The sequence below is a fragment of the Orcinus orca genome, chromosome 5 (genome assembly GCF_937001465.1).
Source record: "Orcinus orca chromosome 5, mOrcOrc1.1, whole genome shotgun sequence".
Lineage (NCBI taxonomy): Eukaryota > Metazoa > Chordata > Mammalia > Artiodactyla > Delphinidae > Orcinus > Orcinus orca.
In genome coordinates, this window is record NC_064563.1 from 55,292,825 (window position 1) to 55,315,580 (window position 22,756).

General features: G+C 42.4%; 1 protein-coding gene across 4 annotated transcripts; it reads right to left on the bottom strand.

The window, feature by feature from the left end:
- Positions 1–1,671: 1,671 nt before the first annotated feature.
- On the bottom strand, positions 1,672–20,513 carry TNFSF10 (TNF superfamily member 10). 4 transcript variants are annotated; one of them, XM_004270541.3, is made up of 6 exons: positions 20,001–20,513; positions 17,781–18,012; positions 11,156–11,293; positions 8,210–8,252; positions 4,590–4,691; positions 1,672–2,976 (listed from the first exon to the last, which is right to left on the bottom strand). In XM_004270541.3, the coding sequence occupies exons 2-6, from the start codon at positions 17,910–17,912 to the stop codon at positions 2,525–2,527; spliced, it is 867 nt and encodes a 288-aa protein (XP_004270589.1). In that variant the 5' UTR covers positions 17,913–18,012; positions 20,001–20,513; the 3' UTR covers positions 1,672–2,524. The 4 variants fall into 4 exon arrangements, with proteins under 4 accessions (XP_004270589.1, XP_033285403.1, XP_033285404.1 ...); XM_033429512.1 differs by lacking the exon at positions 17,781–18,012; XM_033429513.2 differs by lacking the exons at positions 17,781–18,012; positions 20,001–20,513 and adding an exon at positions 17,533–17,730.
- Between the last annotated feature and the right edge of the window lie 2,243 nt (positions 20,514–22,756).

Genomic DNA, 22,756 nt, shown 5'->3' on the forward strand with positions numbered 1-22,756 from the left:
CCAGATGTAACTTTTTTCCTTCTAAACTTTGCCTGAAAATGTCATAATGAAAGATACTTATGTTGCACAAAGTTTGTGAGTTAAAAACCAAAATGCCCATGCTATTTTGAAACAGAGGACTAAAGAAGAACATACATACAAGACATCAAGATTTATAGAAAAGCAAATAGCAACCACTAAAGCCAGAGTATGATCAACAGATAAATGAATAAACAGGATGTGTATGTATTTTCCAACAATGCAATATTATTCAGACTTAAAAAGAAATGAACTGCAGAAATTAACATAACATTGTAAATTAACTATACTTAAATTAAAAAAATTTAAAAAAAGAAATGAAATTCTGATACATACTTCAACATGGATTGAACCTTGAAGACATTATGCTAAGTCAAATAAGCCAGACATAAAAGAACAGATATTGCATAATTCTATTTACATGAGGTACATAGGACAGTCAAATTCATAAAGAAAGTAGTATGGTGATTACCAGGGGCGGGAGGAAGGGAAAATGAGGAATTATTGTTTAATGGTTATAAAGTTTTAGTTTGGGATAATGAAATGCTCTGGACATGAATAGGGGTGATGTTTGCACAAGAGTGTGAATGTACTTAATGCCACTGAACTGTACACTCAGAAATGGTTAAATGGTAAATCTTATGTTATTTATATTTTATCACAGTTTTTAAAAATGGATGGTATGGGTGCAAGGATGGACAACCAGGCCAATAGGAAAAGAAAGTGAGCACAGAAACAGACCCCCTGGGATGTTGGTATATGATATTAAACCTTAAAATCAGTGGGGAAAGAGTGGACTAGCCAATGAACAGTGCTGGACAACTGGTCCCTGATATGGTAAAAGATAAAATTCCATCCCTAGCTCATCACACATGAATTAAATTACAGTTGAATCCCACTATCAAACTATGAAAGGCCAAATTTAAAGATTTCAGAAAAAAATATAGATGGTGATATCTGTGCGCATCGGTAAAAATAGATCTCTTGAACATAGTGTAGAAAGCTGTATTAGCTTCCTCGGGCTGCTGAACCAAAGTGCCACAGACTGGGTGGCTTTCAACAACAGAAATTTATTCTCTCACAGTTCTTGAGGCCAGGAGTCCAAAATCAAGGTGTCGGTAGATTTCTGAGGCTATGGGTAGAATATTTTCTTGTCTTCTGAACTTCTGATGATGGCCGTCAATCCTTGGAGCTCCTTGCTTGCAACTCCCTCACTCCAATCTCTGCCTCTGTTGCCACATGGAGTTTTCCCTGTGTGTCTCTGTTCCTGTTTCCAAATTTCCTTCTTTAAATAATGAGGACACCAGTCACATTATACAGTATTAAGGACCCAGCCTATTCCACTATGACCTCATCTTTACTAATTATATCTGCAACCAACTTCTTTCCAAATAAGGTCACATTCTGTGGTACTGGGGAGGAGGACTTCTACATACCTTTTGTGGGGACACAATTCAACCTATAACAAAAGCGTTAACTATAAAGGAAAGGACTGATATATTTTTATCACATTATATAAAAAGTGAGCAGTTTCTTTCTTTCTTCAGTAACACATGTCAGATAAACGATACCATGAAAAAGAGATTAGAATTCCTTTTCCCCATCATTAGTAATCTTGTTACTATAAAACATAAGTACGAGATACACAAAAACTACATATTTTAACGTCATTTTTATTGAAAAAGAAACATGTATTTTTAAATTTTAGTATAAAAATATAGAGTCATAATTAATTCTTGCCCATCCTTAAGTTACACTATCAAACAGTTCTTTTTTTTTTTTCCCACTTTCCCAGTTCTCCTGCTCACAAGGGGCCAAATTCCCGATTTCTGATTAGCTTATCATTCATTTTAGAGTCTTTTATCAAAAATACCTTCAGTGCTTTCGGTCAGCCTGACTTCTGGGAATGAAAAGCACAAGCCATTCAGAAATATCGGGTTGGCCAAAAAGTTCGTTCGGATTTTTACATGTGAGTACAGAAAACCCGAACGAACTTTTTGGCCAACTGAAAATAGTTCCTTGTTCACTGAACATAACTTTAATTTGTTTAGTGAAATGATACGATTTCGAATGGAATTTTCTTACTTCCAAGAGTACGAGGGTACAGGACAACTCCCACAAGGCCCCACACTGCACCAACTCCCCTGGCACACTGCATACCCTGACCGTGAACTTTCAGTCTTCTGGTATCTTCGCAAGAGTAGACGGTTAAGGCGGAAGACGTTAATTGCTACGCAAATGTTTGTAAACTGAGAACCTTCTAGATTTCTGCTAGCAAGCTGATATCAGGTAGAGTCTCAGAAGGTCTTTTGTCAGTTTCTCTGTCTTGGAGTACGTTGGTCACTTTTCAGAGATACCAAAAAAGCTTGTGTTGTAGAGTCTCGTGATTGAGGCTGCTCTGCTCAGGCTGCCTTATTTTGTCAGCTCTTTTGCAGTCTTTTCACAGTGTATCACTCTGAAAAGTGAAAGGTCTCTCTGGGGGCACTGTTTTTTCTTTGCAGATCATTTAGCCAATTAAAAAGGCCCCGAAAAAACTGGCTTCTTGGTCCATGTCAATCAATTGCTCATTAGTGACAGAGACAAAAATTCGATCATTTTCCTTAAGCTCAAATATTCCACCTTGATAGATGGAATAGAGTCCATATTCTGAATCTTTAGACCAACAACTATTTCTAGCACTTTTCATCAGCAGTATGGGGTCAGGATAGCTCGTGCATTTGTAAATATATTGTACCATTTGTTTGTTTTTCTTTCTGTTCTCTTCTGTTGAAACTGTTCCCAAAACCTCCTCAGTTTCCTGAAATCGAAAGTATGTTTGGGAATAGATGTAATAAAACCCTGTTTGGTGGATAACCAGCTCTCCATTCCTCAAGTGCAAATTATTCAAGAATGAATGTCCTTTTCTTGACGACTCCCAGGAATTTATTTTCTGGCCCAAAGCTTTTTGATTCTTGGAGCCTGGGATGAAGTTTAGAGAAAAATAGTTAGCTTGTAGCAAAACAAGAAGTTTCCCAATAGCTGTGGCTAGCCAATTCTCGGTTGGGATTGTAAAGAATTTTAATCTATTATAAAACTTCTTGCTCCTTCGATCTTCCAAGGATTCTAAATTCTAGTCATATAGAAATCTGGAGGCTCCCATATCACTGTGATCTGTTGGAAGTCCCATACTTTTTTGTACCTCATCTACTTTGAATAGTAGCACGGGAATGGTTCACTAAGATGGCAATCTTTACTCCTGTGAAGAATTTCTGTCCAGAACCCCTGCCTCCTTTCCTGTGCTGGTGAGCTCAGATCAACGATGTAGAAGGAAACCAAAAGAAACATATCTATTTCCTCAAGTCTAGAGCTCATAAATTCCTGCTATTCTTTTAGGTCTTTTTGGATTCCTCCTTGGTCTTTCTCTAACCCAGTGTCAAAAGCACCATCCAAGCAGAAGGCTAGAAATGACTGTCCAATAAGACAGGGTACAAGGTTTGGCAAAAAGAGCCCAGATTTAAAGATCTTCAGATCCCAAAGACTTTGAATGAAGATGGGCCTTACTAAGATATGATACTTTTTTAAACTTTGGGCTCATCTCCATGATTGACGCAAAATTGAGTTTTTCAAGAGTTGAAAACAACTATCATATTAATTGATGAATAGTAAACAGGAATAGTGAAATAACGATCTCACTCATAGGCAGAACATGTCAATGATTTACAAAACATGAGTTCAGGAATACCATGAAGGCAACTGCCCAGAAAAAAGGAAACAAAAACCAACCAAGCAACAAAAACCCCCAACAACCTTTCATTCATTAACTGATGACTGAAATTTCTTTAACCTGGGACAAAACTTTTTACAAAAATAAAAGCACTACTTATTGAGTACTTACAGTGCAACAGCATTTTGCATTAATCTTCACTCTTTTATGAGTTAAAGATTATCTCTACTTTGTATATGAAGAAGATGAAGCTTGATTGTGTTAAGTAATTTGCTCAAAACAAAGAACTAGGTAAGGAGTAGCTGGGATTCCAATGTGGGTATTTAGATTACAAGACCCATGCACTAACCACAGCAGTATATGGACACCTGTTCTACACCTAATAATTAGGCATAACCTATTTGGTTAAACCATATGAAACTGACATTTCTGTAAATGCAAAGTGGTCAAATATTGGCCAACTTTTTATAGTTCAACCTAATACAAATGCCGCTGGGAGGCCTTGGTGACTCATGGGGAAAGTAGATGACTGATTTAGAACCTTTGAAGTGGAGAAAGATTTGATGAAAAAGAGAAAAATTACTTTTAAAAAAAAAGAAGAAGAAAAGCAAAGATGGGGGCATGGGAAACTCAAAGTTCTCCCACTTCCACTTCAGAATTTTCCTGAAGCCAGTTATGCCAGGGCAGTAACTAAGCTATTCATCTTGTAATCCTGCTTCTGAAAAGAGTCAATCTGAGACTTGATTACTACTGAGCATTTTGTAGATAGCCATATAAACATTTCCGATACAAGTTCAAAGAATAAATTATCTGGAACAAATTCTTCCATTCCCTTCTTTTAAACCATATATTCATTTTTTTCTCTTACTTAGAACTGAGAATGTGCTTTTCCGATTGGTCCCAGTTATGTGAGCAGCTACCCTCTGAGGACCTTTTTCTCTTTCTAGGTGAGGAATATTTTGTTGCTTTTCTAAAAGAGAAATGACAAAGAATCATCAGCACTTGTCAAACACATCTCAGATACATTGCTGTTCACAGCTCTTATCAATCTTATCATTGTAAGCACACTGGGCTCCCAAAGTTGATTATATGGGTTTTCATAAAACCAATTTACATTTTAGTATTATAATCAGTCCACTTCAGCCTATGTTGAATTTGAAAAGTACTTTAGATGGGAAGGATAAGCAGTAACTTGGGCTAAAGTTTATCGGCATCTCAGCGGTAAGGTTCAACTAGAATATAACAAAGTGAAGATTCTGACCCTTTTCCTAAACTACAATAATAACAACAAAACTGTGGACTTATAATATTCCTGCTAAGGCATTTACAATGAACTAATGGCAAATTTCCACTTTGAGTTATATATAGAAACAGAGTGATACCAATTTTTATCATCTCAATTATTTTTTCCTCCTGCTAGATACTACCTACCCTAAAGGAGTAGCCGTGATAACAATTGTCCAGAGATGCTACAAACTGGTATCCAACAGTCATTTCCCTCACCTCCCAAAGGGAATATGAAATGACATAATTGTCATGATAACCAGTATATGAGCATAAAAATCACTGATTCACTAGATCATAACAAATAAATAACATTTATTGACCACCATCCGAAGTACTTTGGAGCAGACTGAAAGACTAAAAATTCAGCAAACTACTCTTTAAAAAAATCAGCTCAAACTTCCCAGGATGTTTACATTGGTTGTTGAGATAAACTATACATCTTCATCAAGCAAATACGTCCAGGGACAAGGCAGTGCTCCGCAGGGACTTCAAAGATTAATCACTAATTACACTGACTGAGCCCTCAAGGGACTTACAGTTTTTAGGGAAGACACAAATTAGAAAGTGAAAATTAACCTATAAGAAATAGAAATGAAGGGTGATGGGTGTTCAGGGGAGGGAAAAATTCCTATTTGTTGGAGAGCTGAGGTCAGGGGAGGGGGTTTGGACTAAGGCCCTTTCATTCACGTACTCCAGCAAACCAAAGTGCCCATCACATCTATACCTGACACTCTTCTAGGAAGATGGAGAAAGAACTATAAACAAAGGAATGCAAGAAAGCATTTGAGGGGCAGGACAATTCTCTGAAATGGGTGGGGCTGGGGAGGCTTGGGACCCACAGCAATGGGAAAAGGGCATTCCCAGAGATCTAGAATAGTGTCCCCAAGGCAGGATGCACAAAGCATTCCTGGGATACAGGCATCAGATGAGTTCAGTTTCAGGCTTGAATGAGGATTTAAACTATAGAGGATTTGAATGTTAGACTAAGAGATTTGAATTTTTACAGACATGGGAAGACTCTGGAAGGTTTTGATCAGGGAAGCAAAAAGATATGTGTTGTGCTTTAGGCTAAACTACCTCATAGTAAGGTTTGATGGGTAGAAAGTGAGAGGGCTGGAGACTGGCAAGTTAGCAGATAGCTGTAATTGATCAGGTCTGAGAACAGGAAGCTTTAATCTAGGCTAGTAGTAGAAGAAACTGAAAGGAGGTGATAAAATTTCATAGGCAAGGAAGGAATGCTAACGAGTCTCTCCATCTATCTGGTGTTGTTACTTATTCAGGATAGGTTGGTGTGTGCAGGATACTGAAAACCAAACACAGTTCGGAAGTACATGTTACTCTCAGAATGCTCAGCTTTCAAGGTTTACTTTTAACCACCATTGATGAATAATTCATAATGCCTTGACTGCCCCTAGACCATAACACTTTATTTTAAAATATTCAGTAATGGAATCCAGTGACAAATATCTTGCATTTGAGATCATTGCAAGTATATGGGAAAGCCTAGCTTTAAAAGCAAATTCTGAAGAGAGGACATTTCCTACTGGCTATAGCAAACAGCTCCTGGAAAAGAAGTCTGTGAATATGTATATTTGGGTGTCATGGATACATCTTGGTATACTGAGGAGTATATGATTTCTATGCCCCACTGGGATGAATAAAAAAGAGTATTTTTCTTCCAACACTGAAAATAGTACATGCATCTACTGTAGACCACGGATCTGGTGTTCCTCATTAGAAGAGAAGTAGTGTTCAACATTCCTAATACTGTTTTTGCCTTCGGGGAAATGACCAGAAAGAATGCTTAGACCCTGGGACCAGGTCTTGCCTTCATATTTAATAAAGCCCATTTAATAAAGGATGGTGGGTATTGTCAAGTGATGAGGAAGCTTATTGTAATGGAAAAGGATAGCTGAAAATTAGGAAGACATCATTAATAAAATATTTATTAAAAAACTGATTCTTCTCTGCCAGGCTGGTGTACCCCAGGACTGTAAGTCTCTGGTACACGTATGCAGGCTGGTATGATTATTAACAGGGGAAAATGGGGCTATGGTGAGCCAAATGCAAAGCAGCAGTAAATTTAATTCATCAGTTGTATTACTTATGTATAGATTTAAAAAATATGTATTAAGAACTTTCTGTGTAGAGAGGGATGGTGGCACAACAATGTGAATGTACTAAAGGCCACCAAATTGTGTGCTTCAAAATGGCTAGTTGTATGTTATGTGAATTTCATCTCAGTCAAAATACACACACACACACATGCACATGAACACACACACCAAAGGCGGTGCAGGTAAGGACCAGGGGGATAAGAGAGAATCTACTAGGCTTGAGGTGTACAGTTAAGTCTAGGAATAGAGAGGTAAGAGAAAGAGGCATGTTTTCTGTCTTTGTGGATCTTTAATCTAGTAGGGAATCAGACAGAACAAACAGAATATTTATATATTTTCCTTTGATTTATATATATATCAATCAAAGGAAATGAACAAGGTAAGTGTGATAGAAAAAATAGGATGTGGGTGAACTTACTTAGAAAGTTGGTCAGGGAACTTCTCTCTGAGAGGTGATGAGTAGGTGATGAGGATGGAGGATGAGAAGGAGGTGTTTACGTGAAAATCCAGGAATGGAAGAAGCCAGTGGCAGGACTAGAGAAGCCGGCCTGGGCAATAACAATGAAGGGCGTTGTGGGTCAAGAGCAGGCTGGTGACCATCAGTGGAGATAGCCAAGGTGTGAGGACTACAGGATGAGGATTTCGGGGGCGTAGAAGGATTGCTGGGAAAGAGATGACGGAGCAAGAGGCTTTCGCATAAAGAAAGGCTTCGAGCCTAGGGGCGGTCTGAAGCAGAGAAGATGGGTAACTTTGGAGCCCTTTTTTTCCAGCTATGCTCCAGAAAGCTACCCACATTAGAAGGTAAAAATAAATAATCGAAGAAGTTGAGGTGAAAGGAAAATCCACATTGGAAGAATAAAATTCAGATGAAACGAAGTTCAGACCATAGGTGGGTCACAGATTTGCTTCTGAGCTTTCTAGCTGCCAATGCAAACAGGGAAATAGAATCGAGCAGCTTGAGACACTGAGCAGTGGTCAGAGGTGGGATGTGTGGATGGGAGCAGAGAGAAAGAGGATGGAGAGCTATTCACCCTATCACAAGGCTGACAGTAGAAAATTAAAATAACAACAAAAAGAATACTACCTGGAATTGAAGGAATGGTTTCCTCATAGGTTCTCAAAATGATCTGCAAATAGTATTGAATAAAGCTTGTTAATTTCCCTAAGCATTTAGACTGACTATAGAATGTCTGTGGCTCTTCTTGCTGATGTCTAACAGAAAATTTCCACCTAAGATATCAACCTAGGCAGCTTTAAGTTGTCCAAGCATAGAGTGTGTGGGGCAGGGTGGGAGCTGGGATGAATATGGAGGCAGCTGTCCCTACTGTGGATGGAAGGATGGTCCTCTGTCTGGGAGACTTCTGTTTCTGGATGAAGTCTTTGAAAGGCCACACCTGGAGCAGCACAGGAGCAAGGAGTTATCCTTCTCCAAGTTAGGTCAGCCTAATGTTCTCCAGGTCTCCTTCTGGCTGACGGATGCGGTAGCCATGTCACCGCACTTTCTGAGTGTGTGTGTCTGCATGCACGCATGTGTATAAGTGCATTGTCTGTGTGTGTCTGCATGTATGTGTGTGTATAGTGCATTGTGTGTGTAGCTGCATGCATACGTGTATAAAGGCACTGTGTCAGAGTCCAGGAGCTTTAAATTATCGGACATACCCAAGACTCAAGGTGTAAGGCACACTCCCTCTCTCTCATGGTGCCCACAGACACGCACAGCCCATCCAGCGGTGACCTGGTAGCACCATGTCACTCTCTCATTTCTGAGAATGTGGCTGAGACATTCTCAACATAAAGGTATTTTACCAAATTCCCATATCTTACTGAACACTTCATATCACTTTCTTTGTGCTAACCAGTGGGGAAAACCAGTAATAAAGAACGAAATCTAGCATTTCTGTTAAATGAGCCGACCCTGACATGACTCATCCATGGCTTTAAATGCCTCTCCACTCAGTTCTGTCACCCCTGGGGGTTTTGCCCATCATTGCCCACCTTTCCCGTCACTGTTGTTAATTATACAACCGTCAGAAACTCCCTTCCTCTGCACTCCTGCTCCAAATCAGAAGCTCTCTTCTTTTTCCTCTGTCGAAAGCTCTGACCCCAGATAATGGGGGGCTGCCTGTAGGGCAACGGACACTGGTGTGTGGGAAGGGAAGCAAGGGGTGGCCTCAGCACATTAGCTCTCTCACTCTCATTCTGGGCCAGAAAGGAAGGAAGGAAGGAAAAAGGAGGAGGAGGAAAGGGAACAGGGTAAGTCCTACAGTGTGGTCCTTAACACAGTGCCACCAAGAAAAAAAAAAGATTGTAGTACAATCAGATGGACTGGATTCAAATCTGTTCATTAGCAGCCCTGGGAAACTTTACTCAAGTTACTTAACTGATATGAACTACTTTAATTTCTTCATCTATTTGTTTAAAAAAAGAAGATAATAATGATTCCTTCCTCACAGAGCTGTTTGAGGATTAAGGGAGATAATACACCTAATGGGCATAGGATGTTTATGGGAAATTGTTCACTTCACAGTGCCTGGAAAAATGGGGAACTCTTTTCCCCTCCTACACTCTCATCCACCGCTGTACGCCCTCTTTTCTAGTCAGTGGCAGGATGTGAGAATGGGAGGGACGGAGGAAGAGCAGGAAAGAGACCTGTAAAACCCACCCACATGGCTTCTCTCATCTCCCCACTCCCAGGCCCAGCATCCAGCCCCCTCCTCGGTCTCCAGATTTCTACTCTAGTTCTGAGTTTCTCTCCTCTGCCACCAGTGGGTTCGCCATCCTCCCTCTAGTCCTAGGAACCGTGGGGACCCATTCCTCAGGTTCCTCAGGACACTTCCCCAACCCTGGGTCTTTCCTGGTGCTTTTCACTTGGGGCAGTGGAGTCCCAGCTGCTCCAGGACAGCTTGTGCGCAGCAGGTATCCTGCCCACGATTCCAGGGCAGCCGTGGAGCAGATGTGTTTCTAGGACAACCAGCTGGAAGTCTGATTTCATTTCTCATAGGAATAGCATCACAGGTGATGCTGGGCTTTACCGCGAGGACTGCTTAGGGTTATAAATCAGAGCCTAACCACCGACACAACACTGTTTCTATGGAAGGGCACACTGAGTACCAGACAATAGACTTACAATCATTTCTTTAAAACACATCCTCCTCCTACCCTGGGAATGTCCCCAGTAATTTTTTTAAACAATGAAGTTGACAATTTTCATGTTTGTGTTCACAGCTGGCCTTTCCGGATGCGCAGAAGGTAAATGTTATTAATGCCATCTTACAAATAAGGAAGCAGCCTGAGAGAAGAAACTATATTTGACATGTCCTGTCACTGAAAGTATAATTAAGTAATCATATTTAGTGAAATAAACTGTTAGCTAACAAAGTTTCTGCTGGAGAGCCTATTTAAGCAACTTTCACAAACAGAAAATAATATTTCGTAATGTGTCATTTATTAACTGTAAATTGAGATGTCATCACCTTCAATTTCTCAAAGTATCTCTTTCTTCCCTCTTCCTTTCCTCTTTCTTCATCTCTATATGCACAAAAATAAATAGACTTAATTCCAGAGAACAACAATGTGGCGACACAAGGGTTTGTAAAAAAAAAAAAAAAGAAGAAGAGAAAAAACAAAAATAACAGAGAACAACAATGTGGGAAGAATATAAAACACCATTGTTTGGTTTCTTTTGTCTTCTGAATAAAAAAAGAAATCACACATGTCCTTTATCGTCGTGTGACCTTGAACACATTGCTCTGTCCGTGCCTCAGTTTCCACAAGGTGAGATAAAAAGTTTAGACTAGATGAAGGAGGTCTCTGGAGGAGAGGAATAAACTCTAGACCACGAGTTGATCAGGACCCACTGTTTGGTGCTGTCCCATCTTTTCCTAGTTCAGTGAATTTGGGGACAATCACTTAAACACTCTGGGCCCCCATTTCCTCCCTTACAAAATAAGGACTCTAGACTTTATCTAAAATAGTCCTTCTCCTCTGACCTTCTATGCCTGCTGGTAAAGCGACCCCGTGGTTCACTTACCTTTCTAACAAATTGACGGAGTTGCCACTTCACATGCCAGCAGGGGTTGATCATACTCTCGTCATCACTGGCATCCCAAGAACTGTCATCGTCCTTTAAGAAGCAAGCTATGCCACTTTTGGAGTACTTGTCCTGCATCTGGGTTGAGATGAATATAACACAATATTATGCACAAATGCTTTTTCTTTTTGTTCATTTACAAGTTAAAACAACAGAAGCTGATGACGGGTTCAGAGAAGTCTTAGCACCTTGGAAAAGCTCATTGCCTGAAGTAAAAGTAAGCATGCCGTCCTTTGTCCTTTGAATAAAGGTAAGCAGTTCGATGTGGTGGAAGGGAAACAGGTGTGGGCCAGGCATCCAGGGTCACAATGCCCTTTGCTGCCCCTGCCCTTGAGCAGTCGTATGTCCCTCAACAAATTGCTTCTACTCTTCGACATCTCTTCTTCATCCGCATTTTGAGTTGGCTCACTGTGGTGATCTTTGAGGTTTCTTCCAGCTCTGACATAGCGTGACTCCCATCCTACAGCTAGAAACCCACCAGGTACAAAGTAGGCAGTGGAGTTGGTTTACATTCCAGGATTCTAAATAAAAAATTAGCCAAAGCCTTTAGGGTGCAGGTAATGTTCTGTTTCTTCATCTGAGCTTTGATTGTCTCAGTAGATTCTAGTTATTGTTGTGATTTCTACTCCTCTGGACGGCAGAAGCCAGACTACATTACCACTAGACGTTTGAATGTCCACACCAGCTAGGGATTTACCTGCAGAGACTCGAAACACCATTTGAAGGTTTGCTCCCTTCTTCTGATTGAGGGTAAACATTTACAATGGCTAGATCCTTGCCAACAAAGTCTGTGCTTGATGTTACACACACACCCACACCCACACACACACACCCCAAACCACCCAGAGCACTCTAGAATGACAACTGATTAATCTTACGAAGAAAAACAGGATGTTCATGCAAGGTCAGATTTTTTTTTTTTTTCCTGTTTTCATTTTTAAAAACTGGGATTCAGGAGATGTTATTTCTCTCTACAAGTCCATTGAATTGCCTTTCTCTGGGGAAATAAATGGGAAAATAGCCATTTTCATCTGTTATTTGAACTTAGGGGACTTCAAAGCTTGAAGGAAAGATCAAACTTAACGATGATCTGCTCCCTCCTATAGAAAGATGATCTCATTCCAAATCAAAATAACTTAAATATTTACGAGAGCTTTCAGCCAGAATCATGCAGGTCTGTACTGTCAGCCATGTACTCCCTGGACGTTTGATCAGGTCTCTCAAGCATAAAAGTGACAAACCTGAGATAATTAATTCCTTCCCCACACTCTGGCATAGAACATTCATTTACTTTTAGGTAAATGTTTCTTTTCTTTCTTCCTTTTTAAAATTCCAAGAGTAAAACATTCGCCTATTAGATGTAGTGGGGGTGACAGCTGGGACCACCTGAGTTATGACTGGCGATGAAATTAGACACCATTCCTTTGATCCTACCCACCTCCATGTTCTTCTACTGTAGACATTAATTTTCATCTGCAATTTATGTGAGCTTAAAAAGCCTTTCCAAGGAAGGAACTCAATTTAGAAATAGAAGAGCCTGTCTAGCAAACTGAGGGGAGGATCAGGGAAGAAGAGCTGGATTCACCAACGAGGCCTGAGGGTAGTTCCAGGAAGAACAGTTGTATTTGCCATTTCCCAGCCCAGCAGGACTGGGTGTGCCTTGGCCGGGCGTTGACTGATGAAACTGAATAAACAGGCTTAACTGATTTTCGTAACCTGTTGGGACCAAACAATGTGCATGACACAGAAGGGAGGGAGCAACTTGTCATCTTACTTCACAGCAGTTGGAAGCTGTCTCAGCATGAAAGGGCTGAGGCCCTGGAGGCTGAGGCTGGGGACAGGACAGGGCAGAGTTGAGAGGTGCTGGGATCAGGCGGTCAGGGTAGCTGCCAGCCCCTGTGAAGTCAAGTGGAGTTTGAGAGAGTGGAAGAGAGCAGGGGCCAGCCCAGGTCAGGACCAACTGCTGGCCTCTGGAGACCCTCTGGAGATTTTCCAGAAACACTTTCAGGAGGTGGGGAGGGAGAACCTTGAAAACTAAGGTCCTAACTAGACGTGGGAGGGAGTCTGACAAGCTAGTGAGACTCCAGTGTTAACCCAGATTGAATGAAGCCTAAAGACGCTGAGGATACACAGGCAGCCTGGAAAATATAGAAAATTATAGAATACTTTTCTAAAAGTAAAACAAATAAAACCCTCTGATTCACCCTCATTCCACCTCCTAGTTAACCTTTGGATGATCTCTCTTTTTTTTTTTTTTTTTTTTGCAGTATGCGGGCCTCTCACTGTTGTGGCCTCTCCCGCTGTGGAGCACAGGCTCCGGACGCGCAGGCTCAGCGGCCATGGCTCACGGGCCCAGCCGCTCCGCGGCATGTGGGATCTTCCCAGACCGGGGCACGAACCCGTGTCCCCTGCAGGCGGACTTTCAACCACTGCGCCACCAGGGAAGCCCTGATCTCTTTTTTTACAGGGTTGAGATTAGACTGGGTGTGGGCAATTTTGTATATGGTTGTTTTCGCTTAAGACTATACAAAAATGGCATGCTCTTTAGATCTGTATGAAAATCATATGGATAGCATAGATGTTTTTACAACATTAGCTGTAGAAATTTGATAAAATATAGAAAAATTAAAAAGAGGCACCCATAATTCTACCCTCTAAAGATCACCTCTATTTCTCCTTCTAGATATTTTTATGCTTCTATTGGATTGGCCAAAAAGTTCGTTCGGGGTTTTCCACAGCAAACCCTGAACGAAATTTTTGGCCAACCCATATTGACTTCTGAACAACAGAAAGCCCCAGCCACTCTGCATCCCATCCCCACATGTTTCATATTTAGCAGTTTCTTCTACAGACCTAGGCCAACACAAGTAACTGACACATGGGCAAGGTGGTGCTATGGTTATTCCAAGAATGATTAATGATGATTAATATGATGTCTCTCTCCCCCTTTCATTTTCACATCCTTTCACACTTTGAGGTTGAATTTCCTACAGCACTTCTCAGGCTGGGGCTGTTCTCTTGCTAACCACATCCGGGTGTTGGGTGCAGGGGGATGAGTGTGCTGTTTTTATCTGGACAACTCTAGAAGGAGAGAGATGGCTATTGCCCTTGGTTCTGAGAAGTGGATTCCACTCAACTGCTGCTGTTGCCATCACAAACAGTGGGACTGTCTAGGCCAGGGCCAACCAGTCCTTGGCAGGGCTTGAAGTCAGCAGGGTGGACTCCTTTGCTGGTTGGCTGGCTCAGAGACTTCAAGGTGGCAGCCCTGACCCTCTCTGCTGCCCAGACGTTAGCCTCTGACAATCAGTTTCTGCAAACCACAAATAGCATAAAGGATCATTTACGGACATCAGTGGATTAGGGTCTCCTTCTCCTTTGTCTTCCCCGTCTATAATGCCACAGCAATAGGTAGTCCCCTTGTCATAAAACTTTCTCAGAGTCATAGACTTTAGAGGCTAAGCCCATATTTATTGTTCATGCTCGCAGATCTACAGGCTTAATTGTGAGGGTCCAATCCAACATCCCTCAGCCCGGCTCAACCCACACTCCCTATAATCCTTGCCCACTGTTATCTTCTGCAAATTTTTGCTTGCCAGAGTGAAACCTGTGATCTGATTTAGAAAATTAATACTTGTGTTGAATATGCTTTTCCAAACTCTACACAGTCACCCAAAGAGATTCAGATTCATTTTCCCTTGCATAAATTCCTGATGAAGAGGGTGACAACTCCAAGAGACTTCTCAATGCTGATTACAATGGTTACCATTTACTGAGCCCCTATTTAATGCCTGGGTTCAAAATTGGGCTTCACCTTTTACCTAACTTCCCTGAGTCTTAGTTTGTTCATCTATAAAATGGGATAATTGTATTTACTTTATAGAATTGTTATGAGGATTAAATAGGGCAGTATTTTGAAAGTTTCTTGAACAGTTTTTGCTCAATATCTCTTAATTCTCTTCTTTCTGATACTCTTAATAAATTCTTCTGCATGTCTATACAGAAGTGTACACATATAAACACGCAATCAGGAAAAACGTGTGCAAGTGGGGAGATGTTAAATTTTGAAATTTCCATTTTTATAGAATTCAAAGAAACTTGATCACGTACACAGACAATTGCATAACTCAGATCAGTAAATAACGAGTTGATTCAGTCTTAAAATGAGGCCAACTTGTAACGTTAGCAAATTGAGGGAACCTCTTGTATATGGAGACACAGACTCACTATTTATACTGCAAAGTTAACAAAGCTTAGGACATGCTGGCTCCAAACTGGGAAACACAGCAGCATTCCAGTCTCTCAGGCAGACGTAGAACTAAAAGGCATGATTATAATCACGTTGATTTTTTTTTCTTACAAATACAGGCTCTTTGAAATTGCCCTGTAACAAAGCTGACTTTACTGGCCATCTAATGGTAGTGATCATTTGTATAATTACTTGTTGACTCTTATTTTATTCACTTCATTTCCAAAGGAAATTCCCAACCAGTTGAGAGCAAAGTTTATACTCCACAGGATATGCAAACTGCATTTATTTCCTTAACAGATAAACACTATTTTATATTTGTCCAAGACCCTTAGCCTTGCATTTCCTGCCCAGCTGACAGATCTGATGTTTCACCATGCAGCAGGGTGCTGTTCAGCACAAGGGGGAGATAGGTTAACCCTGCTGACACCCTGCTGTGATGGGAGAAGCATTCCCTATGAGTTGAGCTGGGTCCAGCTCTGCTTCCAAATTTCTGCCTGAGCTCGGATAAGTCATTTCTCTGGCAGTTTCTAGTCTCATTTATACAACGAGGGGTATCCAAAATTCCTTCCAGCTCGAAGTTCCCTACTATACAATATACAGTTAGTCAAAATATACACCGAAACTCCTATACTGTTGGTGAGAAAAAACTGATACAGCCACTATGGAGAACAGTACGGATGTTCCTTAAAAAATTGAAAATAAAGCTACCATATGATCCAGCAATCCCACTCCTGGGCATATATCTGGAGAAAACAATAATTTGAAAGGATACATGCATCCCAGTGTTCATTGCAGCACTATTTACAATAGTCAGGACATGCAAGCAACCTAAATGTCCATCGGTGGAGGAATAGATAAAGAAGATGTGGTACTGTATACAATGGAATATTACTCAGCCATAAAAAATAACAAAATAATGCCATTTGCAGTGACATGGATGGACCTAGAGATTGTCTTACTGAGTGAAGTCAGACAGAGAAAGACAAATATCATATGATATTGCTTATATGTAGAATCTAAAGAAATGGTACAAATGAACCTACTTACAAAACAGAAGTTGAGTCACAGATGTAGAAAACAACCCAGGGGGGAATGGGGGGGAGGGATAAACTGGGAGACTGGGATTGACATATACACACTACTGTATATAAAATAGATAACTAATAAGAACCTACTGAATAGCACAGGGAATGCTATTCTATACTCTGTAATCACCTATATGGGAATAGAGATCTAAAAGAGTGGATAGGGACTTCCCTGGCAGTCCACTGGTTAAGATTCTGCCTTCCAATGCAGGGGGTGAGGGTTCAGTCCCTGGTCAGGGAGCTAAGATCCCACATGCCTTGTGGCCAAAAAACCAAAACATAAAACAGAAGCAATATTGTAACAAGTTCAATAAAGACTTTAAAAATGGTCCACATCAAAAAAATCTTTAAAAGAAAATAAAAATTAAAAAAAATTTTAAGAGTGGATATCATTCTATTTGAGTAGAACCAGTTTTGCTAATTTTTAAAGAGTCATTAAAGAAAGATTTGTAAACCCTAAAAAAGAAAAAAAGAGTGGATATATGTCTATGTGTAACTGACTCACTTTGCCATACAGCGGAAACGAACACAACATTGTAAATCAACTATGCGCCAATAAAAAAAATTAAATGAAAAAAATATGTACACAGAAAGCCAAAACCTGGGGTTGGCTTATTTTCAGTCATTTTGCATTCAAAATCCACTGGAATTAGCCACATTTGGAACACAAAACAGCATTATTACAAGTGGTTTAGAGCCTGGCTTTGGGTTAAGCCTCAACTCTACCCTACTCCCTGTATCCTGGCAGTACATTGGTGAAGGCTGGTTATTCATTCAACAGGTGTTTAGTGAACACCTACTATGTGGGAGCTCTGTGCTAGCACCTAGACGTGTCACAGAAAGCAAAAGCGGATACAGTCCTGCCCTGATGCAGTTCCTCTCACTCCCAAGAATTTGAGTCAAGAACTATAAAGCATTAAGCAGAAAGCACTCAATGAATGGCAGCTGTTAATATTATAACATTCTGTTGAAGACAAAACTACCTCAGGAGTTTTGTTGCCCGCATCTTCTCGTAACTGGTGGAGCCAGTTCTGTAACTGCACTTTGTGCACAGAGTCCCTTCAATTCGCTTTTGCAAAGTCCTCAGTAATGATATGCATTAGCAGTTGGGGTCCCCAGACAAAGAGAGGATTCTCTTCCTCTGTAAAGTCTTCCCAGAGGAGCCAATAAAGGCAATTAACCGGAGGGTTGCCCAGAGCCTCTGTTCAGAGAGCGTGCGCATCGTACTGACCTGCTTCAGCTCGTTGGTGAAGTACACGTAAGTCACGGCCACACAGAGGGCCTGCAGGAGCACGGTGAAGATCAGGATCAGTGCGCAGGTCTGCCCAGGGCTGGGGCCCCCTGGAGCCTGCATCAGGGCCATGGTCCTGTTAGAGTCTGACTGCCACAGAGTGAACGAGGCAGCAGCTTATGGTTGGCGCAAGAGGAGAAGTGGGTGGGGTGTGGAGTCTGAGCTTTGCTTACTGGAAAAAAGAATCAAAATGAAACTGAAAGTTAAGACAAATGGAGAAAACAATACATGTGAGGATTACACAACTGCAAGCCTAGGAATCCCAAACCACTAGAAGTTAGCAAGAGGCAAGGAATGTCCAAGTACAGGCTTCAGGGGGTGCATGGCCCTGCTGACTCCTTGGTTTTTGACTTCTAGCCTCCCGAACTGCAAGACAACACATTTCTATTTGTGCTGCTTCATTGTGGCAGCCCTAGTAAATGAATACAGCTTCTATTTGATTAGAAAGGTGAAAAAACTCTAAGTGTTGCAATCACAATAACTACAATCCATTAATCAAAATAAGATTTGGGGGACCTGCCTGGTGGCGCAGTGGTTAAGAATCCACCGGCCAATGCAGGGGACACGGGTTCGATCCCTGATCCGGGAAGAACTCACATGCTGTGGAGCAACTAAGCCTGCGTGCCACAACTACTGAACCTGTGTTCTGGAGCCCGCGAGCCACAACTACTGAGCCCGCGTGCCTAGAGCCCGTGCTCCGCAGCAAGAGAAGCCACCTCAATGAGAAGCCCACGCACCACAACCAAGAGCAGCCCCCGCGTGCCGCAACTGGAGAAACCCCGCACGCAGCAACCAAGACCCAACACAGCTAAAAATAAATAAATAAATTTATTTTTTTTAAAAAAAGGCCGAGATCTCCATTTAAAAAAATAAAATTGCTTTGAAAGAGTCACTGTCAACAAGGTCATCAGCTCATCAGAAGTGAATCCATGTTTCTATGAACTACCCCATTCATTCACTATCTAGGCTAGAGGGCTATCTAGGTCACCAGGTTTTATAAACACGTGTCTTTACATCATTTTCTAATTGCACAGTCATCATGTTCTTAGTTTACGTCTTATTTATTCTGACTAAGTAGTTATTGGGCTGCACTCCACAGGTCTGCAAGCCTTGTAGTTGCCCAGCCTCCAAACTGAAGAAAGAGGCTGGATACAGCAACAGGGACATCAATGGTTTATTGGACAGGGGATCCCACATATCTGAAGCAAAAAGTCCTGGAGTGACATCCCACTATATGCAGCAGACGGCTGGCAGGACATGACAGCAGACTTTGCTACTCAGCGGAGGAGGCTATCATTTATGGGGGAGGGGGACTTGATGTCAGGTGGGCTCATCAGTTGCCAGGGAAACCAGGGGCTGGGGCAGGGGGCAAGCATGCAGGCAGTTACTGATTAAGCCCAGTAATTAAGAGGATTGGAGAGTCATGTGAGTGAAGTAGGGCCTGGTGGAGCAGGGGATGGACGGGAGAGCAAGAGAACAGCCATGTTGGGTGGCCTGACCATACCCTCCACCCCTACAGACCCTGCACCACCCTTGCACTCTTGGCCCACCTCTCTTCCGTGATACCCCTGGGGTCAGGTACAGAGCGGGCGCTGCAACCAAATACCACAAATGCGATACAGGCAATAGCAGCTAAGGAGTATCAAGAGTCCAAGAAGTGGGCAAACTTTGGAGCCCGCTACTTATAAGGTCAGTTTTTCATGAAAGTCCAGAGGAGAATGACAATGGCATCTCGCTGTCGACCCAGCACTCAGACTCGTTTTGCAGTGAGGCCACCACTGTGCCCAGTTCGTGAACAGATTGCCTCCACTCAAATCAGGGACAAAATGTAAGATGTTCATAACAGACACAGTGCAGGGAAGATCATGACCATTAAACAAAATACAAGCAGTAACAGCAGCCTGAGATAGTACCACCCCTGCCTGTGGCTCCTGTCCCGGGGGGCAGTACCATCCCCCCCCCACCCTCAGTCCCTACAGCCAGTGCCGAATCCTGGAGAGGCCTACGGGGTTAATATGATGGTGCCTTCCTTCAGTCAGGGCCTGGATTCATTACCTCAGTGGTCTTAGGTGGGGCCGGGCAGGAGACAGGTGAGATCTGTAAATCCCTTTCTAATCCTATTCCCCACGAGGCAGCAAACCCAAACCCGCGGGGACTTACCTGCCAGTCTCAGGGCCGGTTTTATAATGTGTTCCCTGGGGGTAGATGCCGTGGCCAGGGCGAAAGCGACTTATCGTCCTGACCGATAGTTGGCAACACCCCTCGGTGGTCAACAGCTGAACTCGGCTGACGTGGACTAGCGGCCTCTGGGTTCACGTGGCATGGGCACTGGGCCCATTGCTCCTGGGCTGTGTCCACACGTTGAGAGCGGCTTTCCCGTCTCACCTGCTGCTGACGCGGCCCACTCACCCTCTGCATTAGCCCGGCAGCAGTGGGGCTGGAAGGCACGTGGAAACGCCAGCACGTTTCATTTGCATCGGCCCTTTCCTGAACCTCACGGCCAGTAATGTGGGTTCCTTGGTCACTATCGACGTCCGTGGGTCCCGTAGGTCCCACACACAGCTGTTCTCGACCCCGAAGAGTGGCGTTTCGCGTTGCTCCCTGAGTCGGGTGGGCCTTTTGGTATCGTCCTCCGCCTGTTGCGCGGCATTGTAGACACACGTCGCTGCTGTTCCTTCACACTGTCAGGGCTCTGCCTCCTTCCTCAGGTGGGACGAGAAGCCCAAGGGCACTCTTATGATTACGCCGTTGCCACAGGCCCAAGCAGACCCTCTGGGTAACTGGCCACTCCAGTTCCCAATCCTGTCCCTCAGTTAACATCCCTAAAGCCTGTGCCTGTAGTCGTTGAGCGGGGGTGGGTCGGGGGTACGCTGCCATTTTGTAGATAATCCAGGTCCTTGTGTTCTGTCTGCATTCACCAGCCATCCCCGTGCAGTCAGATGAGCCACGAGCGCGGGGCTGCTACTTTTAAAGTGCAAGGAGACTCTGAGGTTAACAGGATATCATCACTCTAATGGAAGAGAAAGACATCTGTCATGGTAGACAGCTGCCACAGGGCCTCACAGGCTAGTGGGCGGCCACCCCAGGATCACATCTGCAATTTTCCGTCCCCTGTCCTCATTTCTTGACATCTCTGCACTCACGAGAGATTCCTTGGCCTCCTGGCTGGCTCATCAGTTGCTGGGCTGCACCCTGCAGGCCCGAAAGCCTGGTAGTTGTCCAGCCTTGAGACCAAAGAAGGAACCAGGAGACAGTGATAGAGACAACAACAGTTTATGGGACAGGGGATCTTACGTGTCTGAAGCAAAAAGTCCTGGAGCGACATCCCCACTGTGTACAGCCGACAGCAGGCAGGTCACGGCAATAGTCTCTGCTACTCAGGGGGAGAAAAGCTACCATTTATAGGGGAATTATGTCAGATGGGCTCATCAGTTTCCTGGGACTAATTAAGCCCTATAATTAAGAGGATTGGGTAGTCATGTGAGTGAAGCAGGGCTTGGTCAAGCAGACGATGGACCCAGAGCAAGAGAACAGCCATCTTGAATGGCCTGACCATATAGTAGTACATATACATAGTAATGGGATACAAAGTATTTCACCCTCACCTGTCCATGAATCATCCTGTTCTCCACTCCAAAGACAGCCATTACTAACAGTTTTTTATGTATGTTTCCACTGATTCCATGCATTTATAAAAATATTATGTGTATATATATATATATATATCATGTATATGATAGACGTAAATGGTAGCATACTCTATATATCAGTGGTCCCCAACTTTTTGGCACCAGGGATCAGTTTTGTGGAAGACAATTTTTCCACGGACCGGGGGAAGGTGGGGGGATGGTTTCGGGATGATTCAAACACATTGCATTTATTGTGTGCTTTATTTCTATTATTATTACATTGTAATATATAATGAAATAATTATACAACTCACCATAATGCTGACAGGAGGCGGAGTTCAGGTGGTAATGTGACCCAAGGGGGCTGGCTGTAAATACAGATGAAGCTCTGCTCACTCGCCCGCTTCTCACCTCCTGCTGTGCGCCCCGATTCCTAACAAGCCACAGAGCAATACCGGTTTGTGGCCTGGGGGTTGGGGACCCCTGCTATACATCATTCTGCACCTTGTTTTTATCACTTCATATATCTTGGGAGTTCATTTTGTATTTGTAGGACTTTTTTTGTTTGCTATATAGTATTCTACTATATAGATGCATCATAAAATATTTAACCAATCTCCTATAGACAGATATCTAGGTTGCTGCCAATATTTATCTTTATCACAAATGATGCTCTAATGACTATACTTTTATTGTCTCTTCATCCAGCCCTTTCTTTGCCATCCTATGTATAACTGCAGTCTGCTGTTCCCTGCCCTGGCAGTCCCCATCTTGCTTCTATGCTTTACTTTTCCTCACAGCACTTTAAGTTTTCTGTCATTCTATATATTTTACTCATTGATTGCTTGTCTCCACCAACTAGAGTTTAGGCTCTATGAAGACACATATTTTTGTCTCTTTATTTTGCAGCTGAACCCCTAGTACCTGAGTGCCTGGTGCATAGCTAGTGCTCAGGAAGTATTTATTGTGTAACTGAATGTTTTAATTAAATCCCACAAAAGAAAAACATACATGGTAACTAAAAGGTACATATCTTCTCTTCAAAGCAAAATAAGTCATAGTGTAACAGAGCAGAACCCTATGGGGCCTTCCCAGAACAGACCTCTCCACCCATATGTCCTCTGTCTGCCTTTTGTCTGTAGAAAAACTTTGGTTAAAGAATAAATTTAATCAGAAAAGTGAGAAAATGCAGAAAGGAAAACAGTCAAGCAAGACAAGATAATAATACTTTAGCCATTAAACAAAGTCAAGGACATTCAGTTGCTTTTCAAGGGCTATAGATAATAT

Bases quoted from the DNA above. Each gene is read 5' to 3' on its own strand.
- TNFSF10 (XM_033429511.2), bottom strand. From the start codon at position 11,592: ATGTCGAAGAGTAGAAGCAATTTGTTGAGGGACATACGACTGCTCAAG. The intron at 8,253-11,155 runs GTAAGTGAACCA...TACTATTTGCAG, and splicing joins TCCGTCAATTTGTTAGAAAG to ATCATTTTGAGAACCTATGA. The intron at 4,692-8,209 runs GTAGTATTCTTT...TTTCTCTTTTAG, and splicing joins AACCATTCCTTCAATTCCAG to AAAAGCAACAAAATATTCCT.